We start from the raw sequence: 25996 nt of genomic DNA on the forward strand, positions 1-25996 counted from the left end.
AAGTAGTTTTAGAGATATAATTATTTCATCAACAATTGAAAAAATTACCTGTGGATTTTTCTGTATCTTTTATAATATTATGATACTCTGTAGTTTGAACTTCTGGTTGAGATGACCAATGTTGTACATGACTGTAGATGACTGTAGAGTTAAAAATATTTAGTTCTTTAATAATCAATGAAATAGATTTATAGAGGACTTACAAAATAAAATATACATCGTTGAAGTGCAATGAATAGATGTAAAATATTAATGGACATGTGATAAAATAAAAAGTTTGACAAACCTGGTAGTCGCTGACATTGCGACTGAATCAATTTCTCTTGTAAATTCCTATTTAACGATCTCGAGAGAGATCTTCCTAATTTAATAGCGTGTTTAATTCTAAAAGCAGCAGCCATTCTTGAGTATGTACATGTGCGTTACTAATATAACTGATAATGAATACGTCTCGCAAAAGTTACACATACTATTGCATCACGATCACACATTCGGCGCATGTGTGGTTGTATGACGATTGGTGCGCTGTTTTTGTTGCACATCCAATGAAAAATAATGTTAGCTTGTCCGGACTGCTATTTCGAGAATCTCTATTTCTTTCTCCAACATAAGTCATTGATAATAGGCGAGTCTAGTAAATCACTCGTTCATGCCGTTGACGGCTAACCATCAATTGGCTCCGTGTTCAAAATACGTTCGGCCCTCATTAAACGTAAAAAAAATCGCGTTCGATGTTTCGATAAATTATCAAGTGACCGGTCACGTGACTACACCTACGAGGGGCACCCTGGCAGTCCGACCATCAGACACGCGGGCACACACGGAGGAGCAACCTAGACGATCGTTTTCTGTAACCGCGACCTGACCATTTCACACGATCGTCTTTCCGACTCCGAATCACCCGGCAGACAAAGTTTTAGGCAAATTCGCACGATTATTTCGTCCCACGACTCGCGATTATGATATCTCTTCAGTCTCACAATCAGGTTTGCCCTCCCGATGTTCTGGAATTGCATCATGCTTGTAACAGCATATTTCGCATATCTCCCGCATATATATATCATGCAGATATTTACCGTCTTTTAATAATACAAGAATATTTTAGCCTCTGTTGAGCATGTTTATTTATGTACCTGTTGGCCTGTTTGGTCACACGATGTAAAATCAGTTTCTTTGAGATTGCAGATATATGAGATAGATATGTGCAGTGATTGCAACATACTGTCAGATGCATTATTTCTATGCTATATTAAGATTAGAACGTCCACAACAATTGATAATAAAGTGGCGTGTTATCGATACAATAAAAAGTTTTAAAATCAATATTTTGCTTAAAATTAAACTTGTTTACTAAATTTTGGTTACAGCTATATATATGTTGATGGTTATAATTAAAAAATAAAATTTATGATTTTTTTTTTACTGAATTTAGAATAATGTAAATATTATGTAACATTTTAATAAGTTAATTTTTGACTTTTAGGTCTTGTACCATTTAACACAATTGGCATTAACTGCAAGTCCTAGGACAACTTCATATTCGGTTCAAGTTAAGAAACAGGATGAATCTTTACAAAATGCAGAAGAGACTACAGTTTGTCCTGACAGTCTCGAAGAGGTATTTTTTCAGCATCTATTTTTTTAAATATAATAAATTTGTATATTAACAAATTGATTACATTTAACTCGGTATAAAAAATATAAAAATTAATTATTTTTAACACTAATTTCTTTTTTATGCTTGTCTTATTATATAAAAGATAGTGGTATATCTCACTGTTTTTACACGTAACACGAGACGCTATTGCGTCTTTTGATTGTAGTAGTGAATAATATAAGCGGGATTTTTTATTTGTTTCAGGCAACGAGAAATTGTACTGAGCTACCAGAAATAAATTTAAACACTTCAAACGTGTTACGAATGAAAGACAATAAGGTGTGCTTAATGCTGGATAATGTAGCAATCAGTTTATTTAGAAGACCTTTGGAAGAAAATAAGTGGAAAGTGTCGTATTTATCTGGCCTAAGTTTTGCTGAGAACAAACGAGACTTTCCATGTTCTTCCTTTACCGAGCCTATTATTTTACCAGTCATTCATCTAGCATCGGAACAACAACACAGATTACTGCACACATGGTATAGCAAAAAACTGTACAATCATATGCCGATTCGTACATTCAAGTCCCAGCGTAATATAAAACTGGAACTAGAGCAAAACCCACCGTTGATTAATAGAATAAAAAAATGGCTTGGCTTATCTTCTAACATACAAATGGTATGAACAATTTTTATATTATATTTAAATGATTTAATTTATTAAAGCATGCCTTGTAAAAGCATTTTTATTTAACAAATAAAACGATTTGATTTTATTTTCTTGCAGGGTTTAATACCCGAATCAAAGGGTGCAGATTATGAGAAATTAAAACACATTTTCAACAATACTGATGCGACAATGGATGAACAGAAGAGAATAAAACTTGCTTTCGTGGAGGGATACGAGTCTGGGTTACAACGCCAGATGCGAGGCCGAACAATGTGGTTGAAAATTATGCAGAATATGATAACTGTTTCTGCTATTATTGTCGTAATTTGGCTTTATCGTACGTATAAAATATAAAAAAGTATCAAATTTTTACTTTTATTGTATTAAAAGTCTATATTGACTAAATTGTTCATAATGTGCAGTCAGCTATCCAGGAGGAGGAATATTCAAGCTTCCAATGAGTCATAGAATTGAAATTGATCCTGAAGATATCCATGTTACTTTTAATGATGTTAAAGGAGTAAGTAATAAATATTTTTTAAAAGGTTTATTATTTATCTTTGATAATTGTGCTAAATTAATTTTATTTAATAACTAAAAACTACGCAAATTCTAAACAAATCTCTGAATATTTATAAAAATTATAGGTAGATGAGGCAAAGCAAGAACTACTAAATGTAGTAGAATTTTTAAAAAATCCCGATAAATTTTCGGCTCTCGGCGGGAAGTTACCGAAAGGGGTGTTATTGGTTGGTCCACCAGGAACAGGAAAAACATTACTAGCACGTGCTGTCGCTGGAGAAGCCGGTGTACCATTTTTTCATGTAGCTGGTCCTGAATTTGATGAAATTCTAGTTGGCCAAGGTGCCCGACGTGTCAGAGATTTGTTTAGTGAGTAAAATTTAATAGCATTAATTACTGTATTGTTAAAATTGTAAAAAATATATTAATATTTTATATAATTTTACAGGAGCAGCAAAAGAAAAAGCACCCTGTGTAGTGTTTATTGACGAAATCGACTCTGTGGGAGCAAAAAGGACGAACTCAGTTCTCCATCCTTATGCGAACCAGACAATTAATCAGTTACTTTCTGAAATGGATGGGTAAGTTCACGAGTTGTTAAAAATTAAACGTAATTATATAATTGAATATTTTAAATTCTATTATATTACATATTCCTCGAGAAATAAATATAGCTACAACTATATATAAAATATTTTATAAATTTTATATTTTACTATGAATTATTAACTTATATAGTTATATTTTTTTTAAGTTTTCGTCAGAACGAAGGTGTCATAGTTCTTGGTGCTACAAACAGACGGAAGGATCTCGATAAAGCGCTTATGCGTCCTGGTCGTTTTGATGTTGAAATTTACGTTAATAAACCCGATTATTTTGGACGTAAAGAGATACTAGATCTCTATCTATCCAGAATATTAACACATGAAGTCGATACAGTTTACTTAGCACGCTGTACTACAGGATTTACCGGAGCAGATCTTGAAAACATGGTATATAAGAAAAATTTTATTATACATGTAGTTCTAGTTATACTATATTATTTTTTTAACTTTAAGACTTAAACTAAATTATTAAAATTTGTTTTATTTTATTTCGGAAATTAATGTGTATAAAAATATTGAGTTTTTAAATTATAATATAGGTAAATCAAGCTGCATTGCGTGCAGCAATTGATGAAGCAGACTGCGTTACTATGAAGCATTTGGAGTATGCTAGGGATAAAGTATTGATGGGTCCAGAAGGCAAGCTAAAATTACGTGATGAAGAAGTCAACCGTATTACAGCATATCATGAAGCAGGGCATGCTTTAGTAGCTTTCTATACAAAAGATGCTACGCCGCTTCATAAGGTTACTATTGTGCCACGAGGACCATCGTTAGGTCATGTATGTAGTCAACATTTATATCATAAAATATGTTGATTAATTTTTGAAATTTGCTTCTAGAAAAACTTAAAAAATGTGTACATAATTTCTTTAATTGTAGACTTCTTATATGCACGAGAAGGATGTTTATCATATTACAAAATCACAGTTATTAGCTAATATGGATTCTATGATGGGTGGTAGAGCTGCAGAAGAATTAGTATTTGGTCCAGAAAAAGTGACAACAGGAGCTTCTTCTGATTTAGTGGTATGATCATATTTTGTAATAAGTTTAGAGTTTTACTTTGTAATCAAACATAATTTAAATATTATTTATAATATGTAAAATGTACAATAGAGATATTTATTACTTTTTTTGTGCAGGAGGCGACGAAGATAGCAGAGATGATGGTAAAGATTTATGGTATGTCGGAGAAAGTGGGATTCAGGTCAATAGTGGAGAATAAGAAGCTTTTCGGTAGCAGTAGCACGTACGCGCCAAGTACGAACGAACTCATCGACAATGAAGTAAAGCGGCTTTTACAGGTAAATTTAATGTTCTTGCATTTAAAAAGTGCAAGCAGATAAAAAAGATTTTTATTTAAATATGACACAATTTTATCAATTATTTTAGTAAAGCAAAATTATTAATTGTAAGAAAATAATAACTTATATATTTTTTTAATTATTAAATTATTCTTTATATTTGTTTTATAGGAGTCATATGAACGCGCAAAAGCAATTTTGAAAATGCACGCAAAAGAACATAAACAACTGGCAGAAGCTTTATTGCAGTATGAAACATTGGACGCAGATGATGTAGCTGCCATAGCAAATGGTAAATAGATTGTATATAAAATTAATGCAATTTGTGATATAACATAAGATATCATAAATAATAAAAAAATTTACATATATCCATAAATGACAAATATATTTCATTGTTTCAGAAACGGGACTTAGCAAACGAGAATCATCTGCAGATTTAAAAAGACCGGCAAAATGATCTTAATCTAAGATTATTAAAAAACAATTTAAGTAGGTTCTACATTTATTACAACTTTTAAACTAATAAAAACAGCTGTTTAAAAATATTTGTTATTAGACAAGTTACGTTTTCATTTTTTTTTTTTTTTTATACAGTATTTTCGCAATTTGCATTAATTTAATAAAAATTTAGGCAATCCAATTTTCTTAAGAAATGGAAATCGACGAGATTATCAACGAGAACCGTTATCGGCAATTTCGTCTTCCCTTTGTACTCGAGATTCGCAATCGAAGAATTGTAAAGTGCCCGACGAAAGTATGTCGGAAATATAATAAATTTCGATTTATTATTAAATGGACATAGATATAAATTATATTGAATGATGTATATACATATACCTATTTATATACACATATCTCAAGACTTTTGTATGTTATTTTATCCCTTCTAGTCTTCCAATACTCGTAATGACAAATCCATATCAATTTCAGGGTTTCTTGGTGCCGAGACTTCGAAAACGATTGAGAAATAACGAGTGTAAGATGAGCAAAAAGATAGTCGAAGTCAGAGCGCCGTTCCCGATGTTTTACCGTTTCTATTACTATTAAGTAATATGCAACTCAAGCTTCTCACTGTTGATCAAGGATGGCGCCATGTGGTACGTGAGGTGCCTTGACTTCGGCTATCTTTTCACTCTTCCTAACCTCTTATTTCTTCTCGAGCATTTTTTAGTTTCGACATTGAAAAATTCAGTGATTAATACAGATTCATCATTTTGTTTAGCATGAATTTCTCAATTACCTATATGGGCGTATGATTAAATTACCGCTTCTGTTTAATTGTAATTAAAGATTAAATATTATTCATTCAATTGCTAATGTATTTTTTAATAATATTACTTTCCCGGTAAGGGTATAAAGAAATCGAGAAATATCGGGGCTGAAAAAAATTATTAAATGTAAAATAACTTGCTTTAAGAAAAAATAAATGATAAATAACGTGGGCGAGGCACGTTGTATCTAGTTATATAAAATCCTCGCGAGTTATTTCTAGACTCGATGAAAACCTCCGTTTATCCGTCAGTTTTATGGAAAAGCGCAATTTTCCCTCCCTTAGCGTCACGATAATCCTCTTTTATGAGCTGCGAGGAAACGGCCCTCCTCGCCGCTTTTCATTCTTCGGTGGGAAAAATTTTCGGCCGAGCACCGAACATTTTCGCTTGTATCATCGTCATCGGCATTCGTGTTGACGATGTGACACATCGGCGCGGGAAAAGCGCGCAATTTACGCCGCTTTACCGGAGCCTGTGTCGGGGGGCTTTAGTATTGCAATTATATCGGACGTGGACCGGAGATTGAGTCGGGGGGGCTCATAACTCTCGTCGGTCGTAACGTTCAGCTGCAGGCCGTTCGTTCAGCCGTGCCTGCATTTCATAGGCCGCCAGATGTTACGCGTCTACATATCAGCGGGTCGCACACTTCACGTGTGCGCGGTACGTACGTATTCATTACTAAATTACAAGCAATGCGAGCGAGCGACGCGACGCGGCCTGCGCGAAGCGGAGAGACCGGTGCGTTTCAACCGCGAATCGCCGATGGCACGTAAAACAACGGCGGGCAATGTTTGTTCGCCCGTGACGGAAACCCACGGCGTTACACAGCCGTAGCTCGCGCTCTCTGTTTCTCTTTCCCTACATTGTGTAAGATCGTTTTAATGTTTTTATAATTAAGTAAATTAATAACGGCGTAATAAATAAACGGACCAGTTGCACGTACGTGCCAGTACGTCCGCGCGTTTGTGGATAATGTAACAATGAATCAACCCGTTTTATTCAAAATTACTTGCAAGACAATTCTTCGCAAAAATTCTTTGTGGATAAAGAAAATTAATAAAATAAATAAAATAAAAAGGTGCTTTCTAATAGTATAAAAAAATAATTAAGTCGATTATATTATAATGCACAAGGCGTGGTGCGTAGACAATATAGTGATTTATCCGTTTTTTGATTCCGTTGCCGTTTTTCGAATAGATATTAATAAAAAAAAAATTTACGAGGGTAGGGTGCAAATTTGATTTTAAATATATTTTTTCTAAAAATTATACCTCGGTCGAATTATGATAATTTTCTCACTTTATATTCGGTAAACAATAATCGGCTGTCTATATAGAAATTATAGTGAGTAAGCGAACGATCAATTCATTACTTAACTCCGTTCCGGCTTATCGCACTCAGGGATTATCTCCCTCTCGTTCCTTCGTCCGTAGAAAATTGCTCGCGCCCCCAAAACAATCTCTAAACAATCCAAATTAATTCGGGCGGACGCGCGCGATGATCGCGTTTTCTGCTCGCGGGATAAATCGAGGGCTGAGGGAAGCGGGGAAGCTCGAAGAGCACGGACTTGTAGCGAGCAGATACAAGTGTGGGCGACGGGAAGGAAAGGGGTGGTTTCTCAGGGGTTACATTGTCTGGGGAAGGCGAACACTATTTGCCGGCAAAGTAGATTAGGTCGGTATTGATAGAGACGGAGCGGCGGAAAGAGAGAGGAAGTAATAGACCGATAAGGGTTGAAGGAGGTTGGACGCGGCGGGGATGAGGGAGGAAGACAGAGGATGGATGAAGGTGGGCTCTCTGAGACGGCCAATATAGGATGGGATATAGCAATAGAGTTTCGCTTACGAGGTATAACCGCGTTAGACGATGCCCTTTGTTGTATCAGTGCGCCGAGGCGCAATTGCCTTAAGTTCTGATCTCACGAGATGTCGGGATGCTGGATGGCTCGGTCCAGCAGGGCGAGTCGGCCGGGTTTTTTTCTCCCTCGAATTTTACGTACGTCCCGAGCAGCGTTACATTGTTACGACGATAAACTCGTTCCGGCGTGCGCTTATTAAATATACGTATAGATAAATATATACTTGAATATACGTTATGATTAGCCAAACCCAGAAATTATTTCAAAGATTTTGCCGTTTCTAAAAGGACATACTCGCGTCATTTAATTCTCTTCATTTCCTGTGGCGCAGTTTTCAATTTTGCATCCCCGGGCATGCTTTGCATGTTATATAAATTAATCCTTTGTTAAACTTTATTCATCGATCGGTTATTTGAACGTGCTCGCGCCGCAATGCCTTCAAGAACCGAGAACGTTTTCCTCAGAGACTGAAAGAGTGCTTTAAACGCGCAACCGCATTTTCGAATGCGCTCCTTTATTGAATTCAACATCGTCGCAAGATCTTCGTCCGCAAATCGTTTTGTTGCACGCGATGCCGCAGCCCGTGCATATAAAGTAACTCGATGTCCTTCTTCGCGATTACACGCATATATTTCCCGACGGCCGATCCCCCTTCCCTTCCACCCTTCGTGCCTTTCCCTATGGTGCTTTTCTGTTTTCTCCTTCTTTTTTTTTTCTATCTTTTTTTATGTATTTTTATTGCGCGGGGTGTACTTAGAATGGTACATGCCGTCACGTCTGCCGGGTTAATCAGAATTTTTACGGGCTTGCCCGAAACTCTGCGCAATCAACATTAAGCTTTACTGCTGGCTACTAATGCGTCGGTATCGCGATCCATCAGAACGTGGTCGCATTTTATTATGCAACATCCGCCGCGTCCGATTCCGCCTGCATCAAACCCGCGCGACATACTTCCACTCTTAACTTTTCTCCCGAGTTGATTGCTCACCGATTAATGATACGTCTGTATAAATTAATAACGTGACGTTTTAAGTAACACTTTCGGGAAATAAATATGTTATCGTAATTTCGAGATTATCCCTTAAGACTTTTACGGAACGGCCTAATAACAGTGCTAATTATCACTTAGTCTATTATCGCGCATTAAAGATTGGATCGAATGTGAGACGAGAGATTACTGATCGCAAGTAACATTTTCCTGCAAATGTCAAGTAGAAAGGACAGGTCATGTCGATATAAAACTAATGATTATTTAATCGGATTCTAAACTTTTATCACTTCTATTAAAAGCAATCTTTAACGGCATTCTGAAGATCTACATATGGAAGAATATAAAAATCTATTATTGTAGCAGCTCTGCTAAATATATGCCGTAAATATGGTTACATTTTAAAATAAAAAAAAGAAAAACATCTTTGAAAATTATATGTCGCTTCATAATTCACAGCCTCCCAAATTAGAGAGATGTACAAATATGCCGAAATAAACTCCCGGATAATTTTATCTCCCGCCTATAGACATCTTTGGTCTCTTGCACACTAATATTACATTCCCTTTTTGCAGCCTGCATGAAGTTACGCACTTTTTTCAGGAGAATTCGAGCAAAAGAAGCGCGGCGGCTGGTGGTGCGCGCCGCCCTTCCGTCACGAAGGACTTCGCGGGGAGGGTGTGTAAAAGAGGGAGAAGGTAAGGGAAGCACGGCGTAGGAGCGTATAATACATAATGTTCTTGCCGCCCCTTAGAATGTACAAGGTTTCGGTTCGTACATCCATCTCCCGCGTCATAAGCACGCCGACTAAAACATCGTCGATTTTTCTTGCATAGGTGTTACGTGTTTTTGATAAATGGCTGCTCGCGCGATCCCCTCCGGCCCTTTCCCTTCACCCTATATCCCTCCCCTCACCGCCTCTTTCTCAGCCTTCTTCCGAGGTCCCTTGTTCTCGAAACGCACTAATATGCACTCTCTGCGGCCGAACCTGAAAGTCTGATAACGCTGTTTTAACGAGACGTGCTGTTCCTTCTTTCAATTCCTTAGCATCCGCTCTTTTAAAACAACGAGAGAGAAAGAGAGGGACCCCCTGACTTGGACGAAGAAATGAATGGCGCAGGTGTTTTGCGCGAGATTTTTATCTATGAAGTCAATTTTTCCTTGGCTAAACTTCTCAATTTTCGATATTACACACGCTTCTACAGCTCGGAGCCTTGAATAAAAATTTTGTTAACGCCTATATATGAAATTAATCGAAGAACTCAGTTTTTCCATCCGTCTTTGATAGAGAAATGGAGAAGTTAAAGGAAAAACTTTTTTTTTTCCCGGAGAAGAATTTGTCATTAAATTATAAAGCGTTAAAAAGGATCACTTTAGTATGTCTTGGGTGAACTTTGGTTTTTTTTTCTCTCTTTTTTTTTTTAATGAGTCAAATCGATATCGTACAAATTTAAGAATACGTATGTAATCGAAATAAAACTTATCTTACGTCTTTTTATGTTCTTTTTGTGACTGGAGAGAAGAGTTGTGTGAACATTTATGGAATATACGCCTTCGAGTCGTAGATACCGCTGCAATTTTGTCGCTTGATTAAAACTACTCTTTTATTGGTTATCGATCCGTACTAATATGCCTATTTGGTACGTGGCGCGGACGTTATCGATCATTCGCTTTACGACCAATAGGACTTGATGATCGCAGCAGGAGGCTAACCAGGGCGATATCGGCAGGACGAGCAAATGACTGGCGCAGCACGCGATCTTCTATTACTTACCGCGTTAATTGATATTGATGTGACGTAGTCTCTTTCGAGAAAACTGATCGATATTAATGTGACGCACCCGCGGCATTAATGAAGAAACCGATTGAAATGCGCTTCTCAATATTTTTATTGTTAATTAACGCGCGCATCTCGATAGCGTATCTTTTACAAATGTCACTATCGCTAACAGAGACAGACGACGTTGTAAAAGAAAAGGCAATGTAATAACGCAATAATATAATAATATAAATAATTGATTATAAAGAAGATTGCGCGACGTTGTCGCTCGAGGAAATTCAGTTTGTGCGATCGACGGTTCTGACGGTGGTCAAAGCAATTTATCTCGTAAGGTTTCCGATCCCGTTGATTCGCACAACGTTCGCAAACGAGGGCGAGGAAAAGGAACCCGCGGGAGAGGGCGGGAAGATTGAAGGGCGATGAAGTGAAAGAGACTTATCAACCGCATCGCCTTGTTTCTGGCAATTAGTCATGATCGACGTCACGCGCCGAGTGTTTCCAAAGTCCATCGCGACTAATTGCCGCGAAGGCGACAGCCACGAAGTAGCCATCGGAAATTTGTCAATTGCAGGTAACTTTGGCTCGTTCCGCGCGCAGTTTCCTCGCAGATGTTCCTGATAGGCCAAAGTTACGGGCTACGCTTGCGGAGCACCTTACTTCGACGGCCGTTCCCTTGTACACCAATTTCTTTATCCCCCTTGTCCGCGTACACACGCTCGGGTACCGCACATAGACGTACTTTCGCCTCCACCCCACCGTCTCCCAAGTTACCCTCGTTACTTTCTTTGTTTTCTTCCGCTGTCGAATGTCGCGATCGTAAAATCGATACCCACGGCGGCACCAACAGCCGAATCCGAAGGGAATTCACGCACAGATTTGTGAAAATTCGGAAAATTGCGACTGGCTACTTTTAATACAAGCCTAACCGAGAGGGAGATTCGTGGTCGGATGTTCCTCGGAATAATTGTATCTCTCGTTTAAATATGATTGTCTATTACATTTGATTAAAACTCCACTTTAAGGATATATGAATTCTCAATTAATTGTTGAACTACATCTCGAGAAGCATAACGTTTATATTGACAGATCTTAAAAAATATAGCTGCGAAACTTGCTTCGCAGGAAAACATCAACTCATTAAGTGTATTGCTACATGGGGAACTATTTCGAAGATGACGGGAACCATTAGTGAGTAACTAATTGAGGGGTTCTGAGGTAAAACCCGGTAAACTCGAGCAACAGACATTTATGTAAATGTCAGTTACCTGATTTTACGTCTGAACCCCTTAATTAAACACAGTTGTCAGGTGGACATTCCGAGAACTTAAATGGGGAGTTAAAGAAAATCTCACGCAATTGTGCGGACCATCTGACGTGTTTTTAATGAATTAAAAATGTAGGCAATGATAACAATAGTACGTGACGTGGCATATTGCGTTCATTCATAGACAGATTTTATGGGGTTTGTACAAAAAAAAAAAAAAAAGAAATGGAATAAAAAATAAATAAAGAAAAACAAATAAAGTTCAGTGAAAGGAAAAAATACAATTTTCAATTTACTACGCATAGAAATTGAAATAAAAATATTTTTTATCGTTTCATATGGGAAATAATTACCTGCCGAATCACCGCCTTCGCTTCTCGCCTCGCATACAGAATTATCCATTTGAAAATCCACAAGAACCTTCCCTCTATTCTCTCACGCCATTATTCATCTGTCTCTCCCTCCATTCTCTCTCGTTTCCATTTGAAAATTGTTAAGTCCATTTAAAAGCTTACCTCAAACCCCTATTCAGAGGCCCACGCTCGTGGCTAGGCGCGGTCAAGCGTCTGTTTTGCCGTATTTTCTCAGGAGTCTTCTCGTCTCGCGCGGCGCGTCGCGATGCGTCGCGACGAGTCGCGTCGCCCAACGCGTTGTCGACCGGATCTCGCGCGTCGGCCACGTGACGTGGCACGTATACGCTGGAGCGTCGGCAGGCGTCGAGACGCCGCCGGAAAAGGGGCGTCCGCGGCTTTATGTTCCCGTTGGGAATTCCGTTCTCATGCCTCACGGCGTTTCGTTTCACGTCGACGTCCCGCCGTTGCACGTGAAACTACCCGTTCCCGTGCACACACGCGCGTACAAACATATATACACACACACACATTCTCACGCACACACGTGCGCTCATGTTCCAAAGCCGTACTGTCAGGCCGGACACGAAACTTTGCCGGATCGCCTGCCGTGATCCGCGAGTCACGAGACGCGATACGCGTGTCAGGATCGGCTCCGCGAGACGATCGCGTGCGCAGATGTATTAGCAGATTGTTGTTGCAATTTAGCGTTATGTGATTAGCGTGGCGTACGGCGTGTGTAGCACTTAGTAAATTGGCCCAAATCAAATAGTAACGATATTTTGGGAATTACATGTATGCTGAATTTAGAATAATTTTCGATTATTTTTACCCGTATAAATTTTTTTATTTTTTTAATTCATGTAAATTTGCAACTAAATCGTCTAAGTTTATTCCACTGTGTCTAAGATAACTTACATTACAAAGTTATATGTGTCAAACGTTAAAGTTTGCAGGAATTTTAATTTAATAACGTGTAAATGTGGAGATATGTATTTTGTATTGAATTGTTAGATACACATACGGTCTGAATTTTTGAGAATATTAATTTTAGAATTAAATTGCCAGACTTCTGGTTATAGTTTCAAATCTGCATATTTATATCTTTATGTAATAATCATTTCGTATGTGTATAAAAATGTGTACTATGCATGTATCGATTAACGAATGTATGTTGATTTAATTTTTGTCTGTAAAAATAGACTTGTATTACTGTGAGCTCCAAAGTTGACGTACGCTACGCCTTCTATATGTGCAAGTTATTTACGTAATCTTATTTTCATTGTCTATCAATGCTTTAAAAATAAAGCCACTGTTTGATGAAGAAAGACATAGAAATGTTCATGTAGCAATCTTGTACTTGCAACTTCAATTTCTATGAGATAAAATTTCAAACTTTGCTTTTCTTAAAGCGAAACTACTGAAATACTTAAAATTTGTCAATTGTAAGTAATTAAAGGAGACATTAAATCTTAATAAATATCAATTTCGTTAAGCGTTTGGATTCCGCGTAAAATCCAGTTAAAAGGATTCTTTAAAATTACGAGATAAATGAGGGAAGTGATTTTGATCGCATTACCCTTTATATGACTTTACATTTTTCGTTTTACTGTCGGTTATTATTGCTTTTTTATGTCGCGAGCGTAAAAAAGAGAGAATCCCGCCGAGGTATCAAGGAAACGTCCGACATAAACGCGTCGCGCGCGAGAGAATCCTGTCGCTGAAGGAGGAATTTAAAGTCCGTTCGTGAAATTCGAGCATCTTCGCGCCAGAGTATGCGCCAAATAGGAGCACCCTCGAATTTAAGGATGCTCGAACAACTGTTGCGTGCATCCTTCGCAGCTTCTTCCGCGTCGTCTCGTCTTCCGCACGACTGCTCGCGCAGCATGCGTCGCGGCGCATCGCGTCGCTCCGCTCCGCTCTGCCCTGCTCCGGAATATGCGCGGCAGGTACGCGCGTGCGAGAGGTCGCCGCGGGCGGACGGGACGCTCGACGTCGCGACGCGCGGCGTCGCGGCAACGGGTGCCGAGCGCCGCGTCGTCAGTTTGCGTCTGCCTAGGCTCGCGACGTCCTCGCTTCCACGCTGGTCACCGAGATCGCACCACTCCGCTTCGTGTACGCGATCGAACTACCGACGAACGACAGCCGTCACCGTCGACGACGTCCCGACGAGGGACACCAGGAACAATAACGTCTCGATCTCGATCCATAAAATAAAGGCCACGTGCCTGATCGTCGCGAACGGCCTACCTTTCTCTCTTTCTCTCTCGGCGATCAACTAGTCCGGGATAAGTTCGAAGGAATCCTCGGGTGTTCCGGGGTGACCTGAGAATTCTCAGAATTCTCCTAGGATCATCGAGAGTCCTTAGAGAAGTTTGCAAGATAAGTCGGGACTTTGCTAACACTCCGGAAGCAACTCCGGGCGTCAGGAGATATCTCGCGGAAGTTTAAAGAGACATAAGAAAGCTTGCAGATTTTTAGATAAGTTTACGAGATGGCGAATTAGTTTGTAAAAAGCTTGAAAGTCGTAAGTTTTTGAGGAAGTAGATCTCGAAATTTTGAGACGTGTGGAGCAGTTGGAAAGTGTTTGGGACATTATCAAGAGCCACTGAAAACTCCGGCAAGTTTTTCAAGAATCCCCGAACACCTCGCAGAGAGGATCAGGAATTCTTTAGCAATCTCCGAAAATTTCTACAAAAGACCTAACACAATTTCAGTTTCAGCTTTTGAGGATCGTGTTCCAAGGTTACGGAATAACTTTTACATCCCGTAGATTTTTGGTCACGTGGCCGGGCAGTTTCGAAACTCCCGAGGATCTGTCCCAAAAGTGTGCGGCATCGCGCGTTTTATAACGTCGAGAGAAAGAACTTGCTTAATTTATCGATATTTTTGTGAAAAAGAAAGACAGATTAGTCAAAAGCAAAACTGATTAAAAATGAAATCCATAATGAATTAATTTATATGGTGTCTCGTATCTTTCACGGTCTTATCAATCTATTATCGGAGACTTTGTTATCAAGGAATCGCCATCGCAAATTTTCAACTGACGAGCGTGCTTCTTTAAGATTCCAAATCTTCACCGGGAGATATTTTCACTCCGCGGTTCAAGAACCTTAAAGTGAAAAAGACTTGACGTTTAAAGGACTTCTAGGTTATCTTGCCTCGTCATGAGTTCGAAGAGTTCTGTTTGAATAGTCCCCAAATACAGTAAGAACGACATAAGTGGAATTATCGAAGACCAATAAGGCCTTGAAGTTGATCGATTTGCAGCCTGATATTTTTCAAGAAAAATCGTCAAATTCAATTCAGCGACTCAAGACGACAGAGGGTAGATGGATCTATTTTGATATCTAACAGAACTGTTCTCTTTTCACTACAGAAATTTTGGTAAGTAATGATTTTTCATACATTTGTATTTTAAATAGAATTTTGCTAAATTGTAAAACGATATCGCCAAGAAAATAGTGATATAATCTTTATATATCACATTTGTTTCTTTATCTGTTATATTATAAAATAACTTAAAGGGTTCTCTTTTTAAAAGTAGGAGCATATATCGACAGAAATCTAAATTTCTATATTACAAAAACATTATTATTAATGTATTGGTGTATTCAAAATGTTAGTATGCAAAATAGATATTTTTGAAGTAAAAATTCATAAAAATTCAAATTTTTTATTCAGAAAAAGTAGTTTATGCTACGTATAAGTAAACAAAAATAGTTACTTGATAATACAATTCTTTTATGTAAATGTAAAAATGTTGTATATATTATGTAAAGAATCTTAACATTCTTCGTATCTATTTTTAAATATTTAAGCTTTTAAAATATGAAGAAAAATATTGAAATATTTTTGTTAATCCAGCAATTTAAATTTAAACGCATAAAATCTGAACGCATTTACGAATTCATGGAATTTTTATCGTGTAATTTATTACATACTCCATGCTGCACCCTCGAATATATACCGCCTGGTATTGTCACTTGTTTCGAGCGACATAGTTTTACATAGTAATAACATAAATATTCAAATATTCACAGATATAAATATTTCAAAACCGTACTAATAAAATAAATATCAGAATAAAACGTGAAAAAATATTCAAAATTTTCGTGGATATTTAGTTTAGTCATGCCAAAATTTACAATTTTATACATATATAATATAAAGCTGTCAAAGATAGATAGCAAAGGAACGTGAATATATATACATAAAAAAAAAAGTTTGATGTTTCGACAAATTAAAACGATTTACAAATTTTAAATGCACAAAATCTAATCTTATTTACGGATTAGTAAGCTTTAATCATCATTTATTACCACGTGCCACGTTATATCCTCGAATGTATACCCCGTCGTATTGTCGTTTGTTCCAAGCAACGAGTTAGATTACTGCTGGGTGAACTTCACAACTTAATTCTCTTTCGCGTCGCAGCAGCTGCGAATATCAGTCTACGCGATTGCCCGCGTAGCTTACGCGCCTCACTCACGAAATCTCCGGGTCGGATGAGCTCCGGCGCGACTCGCAAAACTTGGCACTAAACTCCCGCATTACCCTTGTCGTTCGCTCTCGCAGACTAGACGACGAGCACATTCGCTGCACTAAAACTCCGTTGCCGGAAAATTCGTTATCAATTTCTGCTTATCGGGACGTGCCGTCGTTCCCGAATAAGGACCCGTTCATCCACTCGGACAAGCCCCGAAAGCGTGCGCGGGGATTAACTTGAAATCAGCGCCGCGGCGTGTACTGATTACGAACAATCGTAATTAAATTCTTTCCGCGCTAATGACTGCTGGCACTTGAGCTCCGTGCAAATGATATTTAAATTAGCACGCGCCCCGTATACTAATCAAAAGCCGAACCTCTCCTCGCGCCACGGACGTGCTCCCTTTCCGCCGAATTATTAATTAATATCGTATTACGATCGCATCAACTTTGCGTGATTTATCTGGAAAAAATTGGATACTCGAGAAAATCATTTGAATAATAATCACGATAATCTTATTTTCGCACACAATTATTATTGTCATCACATTTATAACAATTCCTTATCGATCCTATGAATTTTAACGAATATTAAAGATAAAATTATACTGCGGTAAGGAGTGCATTTTAAAATTTTCAAATAATTGTAAAATTAGTAATAATTAGCAATTTGAAACCTTCGTTAAAAAATTAAGTATTAATGAAACGTGTAATATTTGACGATTTTAATTTTAATTAATTTGATTAATTTAATAATAGACTTTTTCGGTAAAAACCAATTACAAAAACTAATATTTTAATAAATTTTTTAATATTAAATATATCTCAGGTATATTTTAAAAAATGTTTCATATAACAAATACCTCAAAATATCTGATTCGAATAATCGTTCCGGACAAGATTCGAGGAATGTATTATTCAGAGTCGCGCGAGAATATTTCGATCTATATCGGACTATTTTGGACTCACCTTGCCCGATCGCTTGCGTCAAAGTGGAGGCAATATTTTATGTGGTTTATTAGAAGAATGTTTACGAAACGAGGATAAGTGGCTTTCTCGTTAAACAATCACGATTGTTTACACAGAGTCTCGCGAACGTTGCAACTCTCTTACTAAAACAACCGCTGGCCAATATATCTACATACAAACATTTTTCAAAGGCCAAAAAAATAATCGCCAAATGTTAACCAAAAGTTTCGTTTCACGCAAAAGCAAAATTTTAAAATAATCGATATTAATTTTCTTTTAGAGAAATTAAAAATAACAAAATATTATCTGCACTTTTATAATGGTATGCTAATGATAGTAAATTATTTTTCTAAATATGTTTTCTAAGTTTTCGTATACTCGATGATTATGCTTTAACAGCTTATACATTTTGTTATATAATTTGTTATATAATTAATATAATTAAAAAGAATTTTTTGAATAAAATATATCGCAACGTAAGTTCAATGTTCAGAATGCATTAATAAAGTTTTGTAAGTATGTCTGTCGAATATCAATAGACAGTTTCAAAGCATATTTCAGCGCGATTGGTTAATCATGCGTACAGAATTTTATCAGAACGTTGTGAATATAAAGAACACCAATTCTCCATTTCGATATAATGTAATTGATTTCTGTTGATTTTTAAATAACGGCTTTATAAATTTCCATGTTAAACAATATTAAACTTATTTCAATACCTATTGTATAAACAAACAAATAAAACAATACAGTATATTTTTTTTAAATCAAGAGTGATATAAATGTTCAATTAAAACTATTTTTATTTGATAAAATGGGGTGTATAGATATAGGTATACGTATTAATATATGTATACACATGCTTCGATGCACGTGTATTTCAGCTCGCTTTATAAAGTACAAAGATTGAATGTGAATTATTTTACACTAATAAAGGGATGACCCACGGGCAAGATATGCAACGTGCAGATATAACGTAAATAATCGCGAGAAAGATCGGCGTATACGCTTCCTAATATAATCCACGTAAGAGTTCCGTATATGCCCGATACAACACTCGCGCGCGATATTAAATATAAACTGAAACGACAATTTTCCGCAGGACAAAATGCTACAACATAGTCCAAATGGCACGCGGCAAAAGCAGCTGCATTCCAGTTGCGCAGAAGTGCATCCCGAATGCAGCAGTCGGCTGCGCAACATTCCGCAATACCTGCGGTCATTTTGAACATGCTGGGTTAGCCAGGAATGTTAATAGAAAATACTCGGTGTCTCCAGACTTTAATTATGAGGCGCGAATGGTGATCGCGAGGAAGTTGGGCCAGGGTAAAGGGGTGAGACAGTGAAAACGGGTTTGCGCAAGAAGGTAGGAGGGTAGGGAGCTTTCATCCCTGAGAGAAGTCTCGAATTACGCAGAGGGTGAAAATCGTGCCGCTTGTTCGACGGAAGCGTCGCGCTTACAACGAAGAAAGTGTTGAGAATTAGTGAGATCTCAAACTGTTGACGAGATATTGAGACAAAACGGTAAACCTAGAGAGATCCCAAACAGCTTAAAGAAAATGCATCGCGCGCGGAAGGAGAACATGGGAAATGAGGAAAACGCAAAGGCTCAGATAAGAGAGGAAGATACGAAAGATACGAAATGAGTCGCGGTAAAATACTGCGAAGAACGTTGAAAATGAAAGAAAGAGGACGGGAGGATGAGATTACGTGAGAGCGGGCCATCATTGTCTGACGTTAGATTTCGTCTCTTCTCTTCCCGCGACTTCGCGTCGAGCCGATTTTCAAGGTTGATCTTCGAAACGAGCCACCGTTGCCGCAACGTTAAATCCGCGATTAAAATGCATTGCGTAAAATCAGAAGGGCGGCCTGTGCTCCGTTTCGTTCCTGCACGGCGAGTAAATTACACAGCGCCGTCAATCCGGCTCGGATTTCTCCAAAGCCCCGGGTTCACGCGAGACGGAGCAAAGCGGAATAAGGGTGAGTAGAATGGCGTGAGGCTCAACGAAGCAAGTTGAGCAAGGAAGGAATAGAAGGACGCGCGATGTCCTAAGAAGAGGTGAAGTTAAAACCGGAGCGCAAACTGGACCAAGAATAGAAAAAAAAAAGGGAAAAGGGAAAGCACGATAGTACGAAACGACGTAAAAGTAAGGTAATGTAAAGAAACGAAGCAATGCAAAGCAAACGGTAATATAGTGGAATGAAAATAGAGCAAAGTGGGGTAAAATAAAGCGTATAAAGAGCGAAAAGGAAGTGGAGAGATTCTAAGCATGAGCAAAGTAAATCGGAGGGCTGAAGAGAAACGGAATGAGGAAAGTAAAGCATAAAGCATGGTAAAGTGCAGTGAAATAATGCAAAGCAAAGTAAAATGTATCAGCGCAAATACAAATAGAGTAAAATAGAGCGGAAATAAGCACAAGTAGAAGAGTAAAATGGAACACAGGCAAATAGAATAAATCAAAATATATCGAAGCTGATAAAAGTGAGAAGAAAACTGAAAACAAGTATCTAATGACATAACGTAAAGCAATTATGGATAACAAGCATTATTACATTATAATTACGTTAGTAATCGGCGTTTCTGCACCGGATGTTTGGTGGCAAGTTTTAATACTCGATTAATCGAATCAAAAATTTTGAGAAAATACAATCCTTATCTTCCATAACGGCTATTTATAAAACATATAATCCAAATAGCATAAAAAAAATTTATCACAGCGATATGACGAAACGTACGATGCGCAGCGTAGATTAACCGCTGCCCGCGTTTTATCTGATGCGAAATATGTACGCGTTACTAGTTGTTTAACGCAGTTTTCGGATATAATCGAAGCGATTTATATTATTTAGACGAGTACGAAGGCGCCGTTCCGGAGTATCGATAATATACGCATCTGGTAAAGAGTGGGAGGAGAAATCGCGACAATGAAAATTCGTTATCCGTTGTAAAATGAAATTTACGCGTCGGGCGCGATACAATGGATCATCTCGATCCAAACGTATCGCTTTTTGCAGTCGCGAGTCGAGAGGGCTCGACAATTCCGCTCACAAGCTGCGTGTGAAAGATGTGCCGCGCGGATTTATCCGCGAGCGAGTCGCCACAAAAGCGGCCCCTTTCGCCGTTCTCGCGTTTACGTGCCAAAATGCGTCACGAAAATACGTTCGCAGCTGCCAGCGTGTTCGATTGAGTTCAAAAGGATCCGAAGATTTAACGGTTTTGCGATCCTGGACCACGGGACGCGACGGTCCGAGTTTGTAAAGATGCGACGCGGCTCCGAAGCTTCAGATATTTAAGTATCCAAAGCGGTGTAACGCACAGAGATATTCCGGAGTAAATCGCTGCACCACCAGCACCCTTTTATTCATTTCGCTTTGACGCACGAGTATATCACAAGTAAGTTTACAGTTGCAAATATCAAAATCTAAGGATTTAAAGATCTAAGGGGAAGACATCGATAAAACGTGCATCTCGCGCCTTATTCTTGCACCATCGAGTCTGTAGAAGCTCGGTATTTATTGGTCTAAAAATTTTTAGACTTTAAAAATTCAAACTTAGAAAAGACATTCTTGATTCCACAATTCGCGACAGACCTGGTAAATATTTAAAGATTAAGTAAGTAACCTTTTTGAAATCTGAAGTGTCAGATTTACGAGCGCAGCGACGCAAATCTTTAAATGCTTTTGGTAAAGATGTGGAGCGTCAAGAATCTTCAAACTTTGTATTTCTTCAAATATTTAAGTTGTTATATACGTTCGAAATCTATTCTCTTGAAAGTTTTATCTACAGTAAACGCTGTCGATCTAATGCTTCGTACAAGTGTAATATATTATTTAAAAAATCAGAATGGAATAATTTTGATTACTACATACAGATGTTACAATTTCAAATTTATTTTTATTATTACCGAATAAAAAGAAGATGAATTTAATTTATCAAATTTCAAGAAAAAAGCAAAGTTTTAAGAAGATTATCTTTTACAACCGACCGACATCGCTTCACAAATTTTATCTCATATTTTAAAACTTCGATTATTAAGATCATATATTTTCAAGCACCTGCGGATTCATAAATCGCAAATTCGTATCGAGTACACAATGGAATATTTTAAATAAAATATTAATAAAAAAGAAATCGTACGATCCGACCGGCATGCAAGTACGGTGCCCCGACGTAAGGACGAAAGTCTCTATTGTTTGCATTTCCACGTATGTACGGCTCCTTGGAAAACCGGGTCCATAATTTTAACGTTTTTGCATGCCTTCGTATCTCCTTCTCTTTCTCTCTTCTTCCACACTTTCCGTTTTCTCTTTCTGTTCCTTTATCATCCGAGAACGGGATGAAAGCTCCGACCGCATGAAAGCGCGCCTTTTTGCCCCGGGAAATAAAAATTACCATGTCAGACATAAACCGCTCCGTCTCTTGCTTTTTTCCCGCCACCCCTTGCGGACTTTCTTCCACCTTCAACCTTCGTCGTCTCATCACATTCGCACCACTTCGTGAAAGAACAAAGCCACGATAGGACTGATGAGCTTTATTAGCGTACTTGATTGTTACAAAAATAGCTTTTTTTATCGAAAATTTATCAGATTTTTTTTCAAAATTAACGAAAACTTTCAAATTTTGTTGCATACATACATATTTAAGATTAAATATTATCAAAATAATAAATCTCAAAAATATAAAAATTGTAAGACAAATGTCTGCAATCAAATTTTTTTTAAAAAAAGAACTTGTAAGTTTCAAATATCTTTGCAACAGTCATTAATTAGTCCACATCTCGTTTACCATGTTTCTACATTCAAGTAAATTTGTGAAATAAATGATATTTATCTCTAAAAAAAAATTGAAATTAATTTCTACTATAAAATACTTGTAGATAAATTTATTTTCAAGAATTTTTGCAAGATAAAACTAATCTTTTCGCTTTTCTATCTTAATTTATCTTTTCCTCATTTAATTTTTTTCTTTTAACAGTATTCGATAACATAAAATTAGCAATCTTCTTTCCCCCCGTTTTTATTTTATTTTTACTCAAAAAAGAAGCCATCTACGGTCCCTCTTTACCGAGTTTTATCTTTTTAATGAAGAACTACATCGACTTCAAGTTCGTTCAAGAAGGAATCGAATTTCGACGACGACAGACGGAGAAATCGGCAGAAGCTTAAAAGCTGTCATTCGTCGGTGCAGTTGCAACGGAGTGCAAGAAGTGCAACGTCGGCTGCATCTCGTCTCGCATTTACACCGGTAAGGAGGATATTCTCTCTCGGTTCGCCAGCAATCGAGTATTCCAAGGAGTTAAATAATTGCTAACTCCCGTGGAAACTTTCCTAGAGGCAGATCGGACACGTGAAAGATCGCGGATCAATGACATGGAAAATGGAGAAGATCAAAAGAATTTGGAAAAGATGCGGGAGCTAAAGAAAATGAAAAATATTGCAAACATAAAGATCTTTTAGAAACTTTGGATCTTAAAAGACGTGGAAAATTCTATTTTGGAAAATTGACTAATCCAGAAGGTAGCTAAAAATCGAGAAAGTAGGGAAGCGCAAAACTTCTTGAAAAAAAGGAGACGCGAAAACTCAAGATAGAAGTTTCGAGGCAGGAAGAAAACGAATAAAATTCGAATATTACAAAGTGATATATGGGAAGATAAAGTAAGCACGAAGAATACAGAATTTCACAAAGTAAGAAAAAAAAAAGAAAAAAAACGAGAATGGATATCAAAACTATAATTATAAAATTAAATATGATCGAACAATGAAATGTAAGAATAAGAGAATTTCAAAGTTTACGTGAGTATATTCGGAGATCACGAGGAAAGTATACGGGTATAAAGAAAAGTATGTTCGGGATATTGATTATGGCACGTGCGTGGTGTCGACATATATAGCTCTGTGGATGCACGTGTGCAACGCACACGTGTACACGCAAAACGCATTTCGATGCTTCAGACGGTTGGACAGTTATTGGTACTTAGAAGAAGAGCATCGGAGAACCATAAACTTGGGCGATCGGAGGTTACAGAGGACGGTTTAGGGGTTGCACGCGGGACGATGGGGGTTGGGGAAGCGACGTCCTCGATCCGCGTGCAGGATGCATCTGCATTTAAAGTGGTTGCGCTTGCCAGCTACTCCGCTGCGAAATCACGTGATGCGTGATTTCTATTGTTTCCTCCCTATCCTTTCTTTTCTCTTCGGATCGACGGCATCCCGATATCACGCCAGGCAACATCAGATTCTTGGCTTTCATTGGGATCCAGGATTTCTTCCCGACTTCGCGGATCGCGGATTTAGACTTCTATCCGCCGCGAATATCCCGTGATGCAAATTTATGAGGTATCTCAAGGTCCAAGCTTTAAGATTCGGGATTTCCAGAATTTTGGGACAATTTAGATCTTATACACGGCCCCAGCGATTCTAGTGGAATCAAGCGCTTTTAAGAGTCAGGATCTCCTTCAATCTCGGTGATATTTTAAATCCAAATTTTTAAAAGACAGGGACATTTAATTTTCTTACAACGAATAAACGTTTTAAACAAGTAGGAATAAAAGGCATATATATCAATAATAAAAGTAAGTGAAATTTTAAGCGAACCGGTCGATTGAATGTTTCATTAATTTTCTTTTTCTGCATCAGTCATTTTTACTATAAATTAATCCTATCGGAGGGTAAAATATTTTAAAAGATATTTTGCAAAACCATGTGAATATGCGTTCAAAATTATTGGTGTGCGCTTTCGTTTAAAAGTACGCAGTATAATGCACAGTACATTTTATTTGTTTTTGACACGATTTAATATTTAAAAGTCGATATAAAGCAGTCAACGCAATTCCGCTTTGTATTAAAATCTGATTCAGTTCAATTCGTTTCTGACTGTGTATGCAGCCTTTTAACTCCGAATAATATGTCTGCGAGCTATGGACATTTCGATCGGACGCGGGGATCGCGCAAAAGATTGTTCTCTCGTGCACGGGAAAAAGACGGCCGGCGGCGATTAAGCGCGAACGCGCAGCTCTCGAAACCGGGCACGAAACGAGAGACCGGGACGTATCGATGCCCTAAAGTACACCGTGAAACTTGCATACACGCGTGTGTGAATAGCGCGAGAGGAAAAATTATCATCATCCTGCGAAAACAGAGCACGCTCATTCGCTCGTTCGTTCGCTCGCAGATTCTGTGCGCCCGAGATAACTATGCAAATACGCTTCCTCGCCGGCTCGTACCGAGGGCTGACAACGACAAAACCCAAATTCTGACTCCGACGGCGCTAAAGAGAGAGAATAAAGGTAATTCGGAGACCGGGGCTTCAGGGACAAGAGCGAAGAATATTGAAAAAAAGACCGGGGTCTGTCGCGTGATATTATATGGAAAGCCCGTGAGGCAGGAAACGACGCTGAACAAACTGTAACACTTTCGATGAAAATTTAATAATTAATTGTTGATTATTAAATGTGTTTCTTTTTTGTTTCGAGATTACTAATAATAAAATAATTGAAGTAATTGAATCAAATAAACAAAATAATACCTAATTTGATTACGATTAAATAACTAAAAACTGCTGGCTAATATAATGTGAATTAAAAATTATTAAATCGAGAAACCTTCCTCGTAACTCCAATCCTTTGAAAATAGATCAATTCAGAAATAGATCAGTTCAGTAAGAATGATATTTATTCACTTATAACCGAGATGTTTTTAGCCAGATAAATTGAGCAAAGATAACGAAAAAATTTATCTATAAGAAACTGCTTAAAGTGTAGATTGGATTTTCCGGCTCATTTTTATCTCGCCTTTAAAAGAGCAGAATTTGTCACACATATCTCAAAATATACCCACCCGCTTTAGAGACCTTTCACTTGAATAAAGTTCGATACTTTCGGGCGTCTCCGTAGTGTCGATTCCTGACAGTGCCAGGCTTTTGTCGCGGTCAGAGGACGAAGGGTGAAAAGTGAATTTCGTGTCACGGAATCAGGAGGACGGTGGATTCTGTACGCGCGGAATATGATAAATCGCGCTATAAAGCATATCCCGGGGGAGGGAAGTGGTGCACCCGCGTACCTTGTTGCTCAGCCGATGACGCATGGGCGTCGCGACACCATCGCGTTTCCAGATTCGCGCATCATTTGTCAGTGGCCGAGCGACACAAAAAATTCAAAGTCCATTCTTTCTTACGTTCCCACTATCTGCTCGCGATCGTCGATCATTCGCCAACAATGTCGCTGACCGACGCGTGCCGGAAGTCTCTGATCTGAGTCTCTTCCCTTTTTCATCGTCCTTTTTTTTTTATCACCGTAACCAGAGCGACATTTCTCACACCGTGTTCAA

General features: G+C 38.0%; 2 protein-coding genes and 1 long non-coding RNA gene across 6 annotated transcripts in view; 2 read left to right on the forward strand and 1 right to left on the reverse strand.

The window, feature by feature from the left end:
- Positions 1-25996, reverse strand: part of Trap1 (TNF receptor associated protein 1) — a 39637-nt gene that overhangs the window by 3126 nt on the left and 10515 nt on the right. The window contains exons 1-2 of one of the 2 annotated variants that reach the window (XM_070655131.1): positions 287-492; positions 49-141 (exon numbers count right to left, since the gene is read on the reverse strand). In XM_070655131.1, the coding sequence (XP_070511232.1) occupies positions 49-141; positions 287-401 (208 nt within the window). In that variant the 5' untranslated portion in view covers positions 402-492. Of the gene's footprint in view, positions 1-48; positions 142-286; positions 493-25996 lie in introns of those variants that run through there. The other variant, XM_070655133.1, reaches the window with a different exon arrangement.
- Yme1l (ATP-dependent zinc metalloprotease YME1L) lies at positions 742-5565 on the forward strand. Of its 3 annotated transcripts, none has more exons than XM_070655130.1 (14): positions 742-986; positions 1484-1618; positions 1862-2275; positions 2384-2603; positions 2689-2786; positions 2914-3157; positions 3237-3369; positions 3543-3780; positions 3933-4175; positions 4276-4422; positions 4539-4700; positions 4872-4992; positions 5105-5192; positions 5298-5565. In XM_070655130.1, exons 1-13 carry the CDS (start codon positions 960-962, stop codon positions 5158-5160), a joined length of 2238 nt encoding a protein of 745 aa, XP_070511231.1. In that variant the 5' UTR covers positions 742-959; the 3' UTR covers positions 5161-5192; positions 5298-5565. The 3 variants fall into 3 exon arrangements, with proteins under 3 accessions (XP_070511231.1, XP_070511230.1, XP_070511229.1); XM_070655129.1 differs by having other exon boundaries at positions 5335-5565; XM_070655128.1 differs by lacking the exon at positions 5298-5565 and having other exon boundaries at positions 743-986; positions 5105-5263.
- The window catches only part of LOC139101745 (uncharacterized), a 48699-nt gene continuing 36936 nt past the window's right edge, over positions 14234-25996 (forward strand). The window contains exon 1 of the long non-coding RNA XR_011545609.1: positions 14234-15601. This is a non-coding gene — a long non-coding RNA (uncharacterized lncRNA). The remainder of the gene's footprint in view (positions 15602-25996) is intronic.

This window comes from Cardiocondyla obscurior, linkage group LG04, assembly GCF_019399895.1.
Source record: "Cardiocondyla obscurior isolate alpha-2009 linkage group LG04, Cobs3.1, whole genome shotgun sequence".
In the NCBI taxonomy this organism is placed as follows: Eukaryota; Metazoa; Arthropoda; class Insecta; order Hymenoptera; family Formicidae; genus Cardiocondyla; species Cardiocondyla obscurior.

Bases quoted from the DNA above. Each gene is read 5' to 3' on its own strand.
- Yme1l (XM_070655130.1), top strand. From the start codon at position 960: ATGATATCTCTTCAGTCTCACAATCAG. The intron at 2,276-2,383 runs GTATGAACAATT...ATTTTCTTGCAG, and splicing joins TATCTTCTAACATACAAATG to GGTTTAATACCCGAATCAAA. The intron at 4,701-4,871 runs GTAAATTTAATG...TTTGTTTTATAG, and splicing joins AAGTAAAGCGGCTTTTACAG to GAGTCATATGAACGCGCAAA.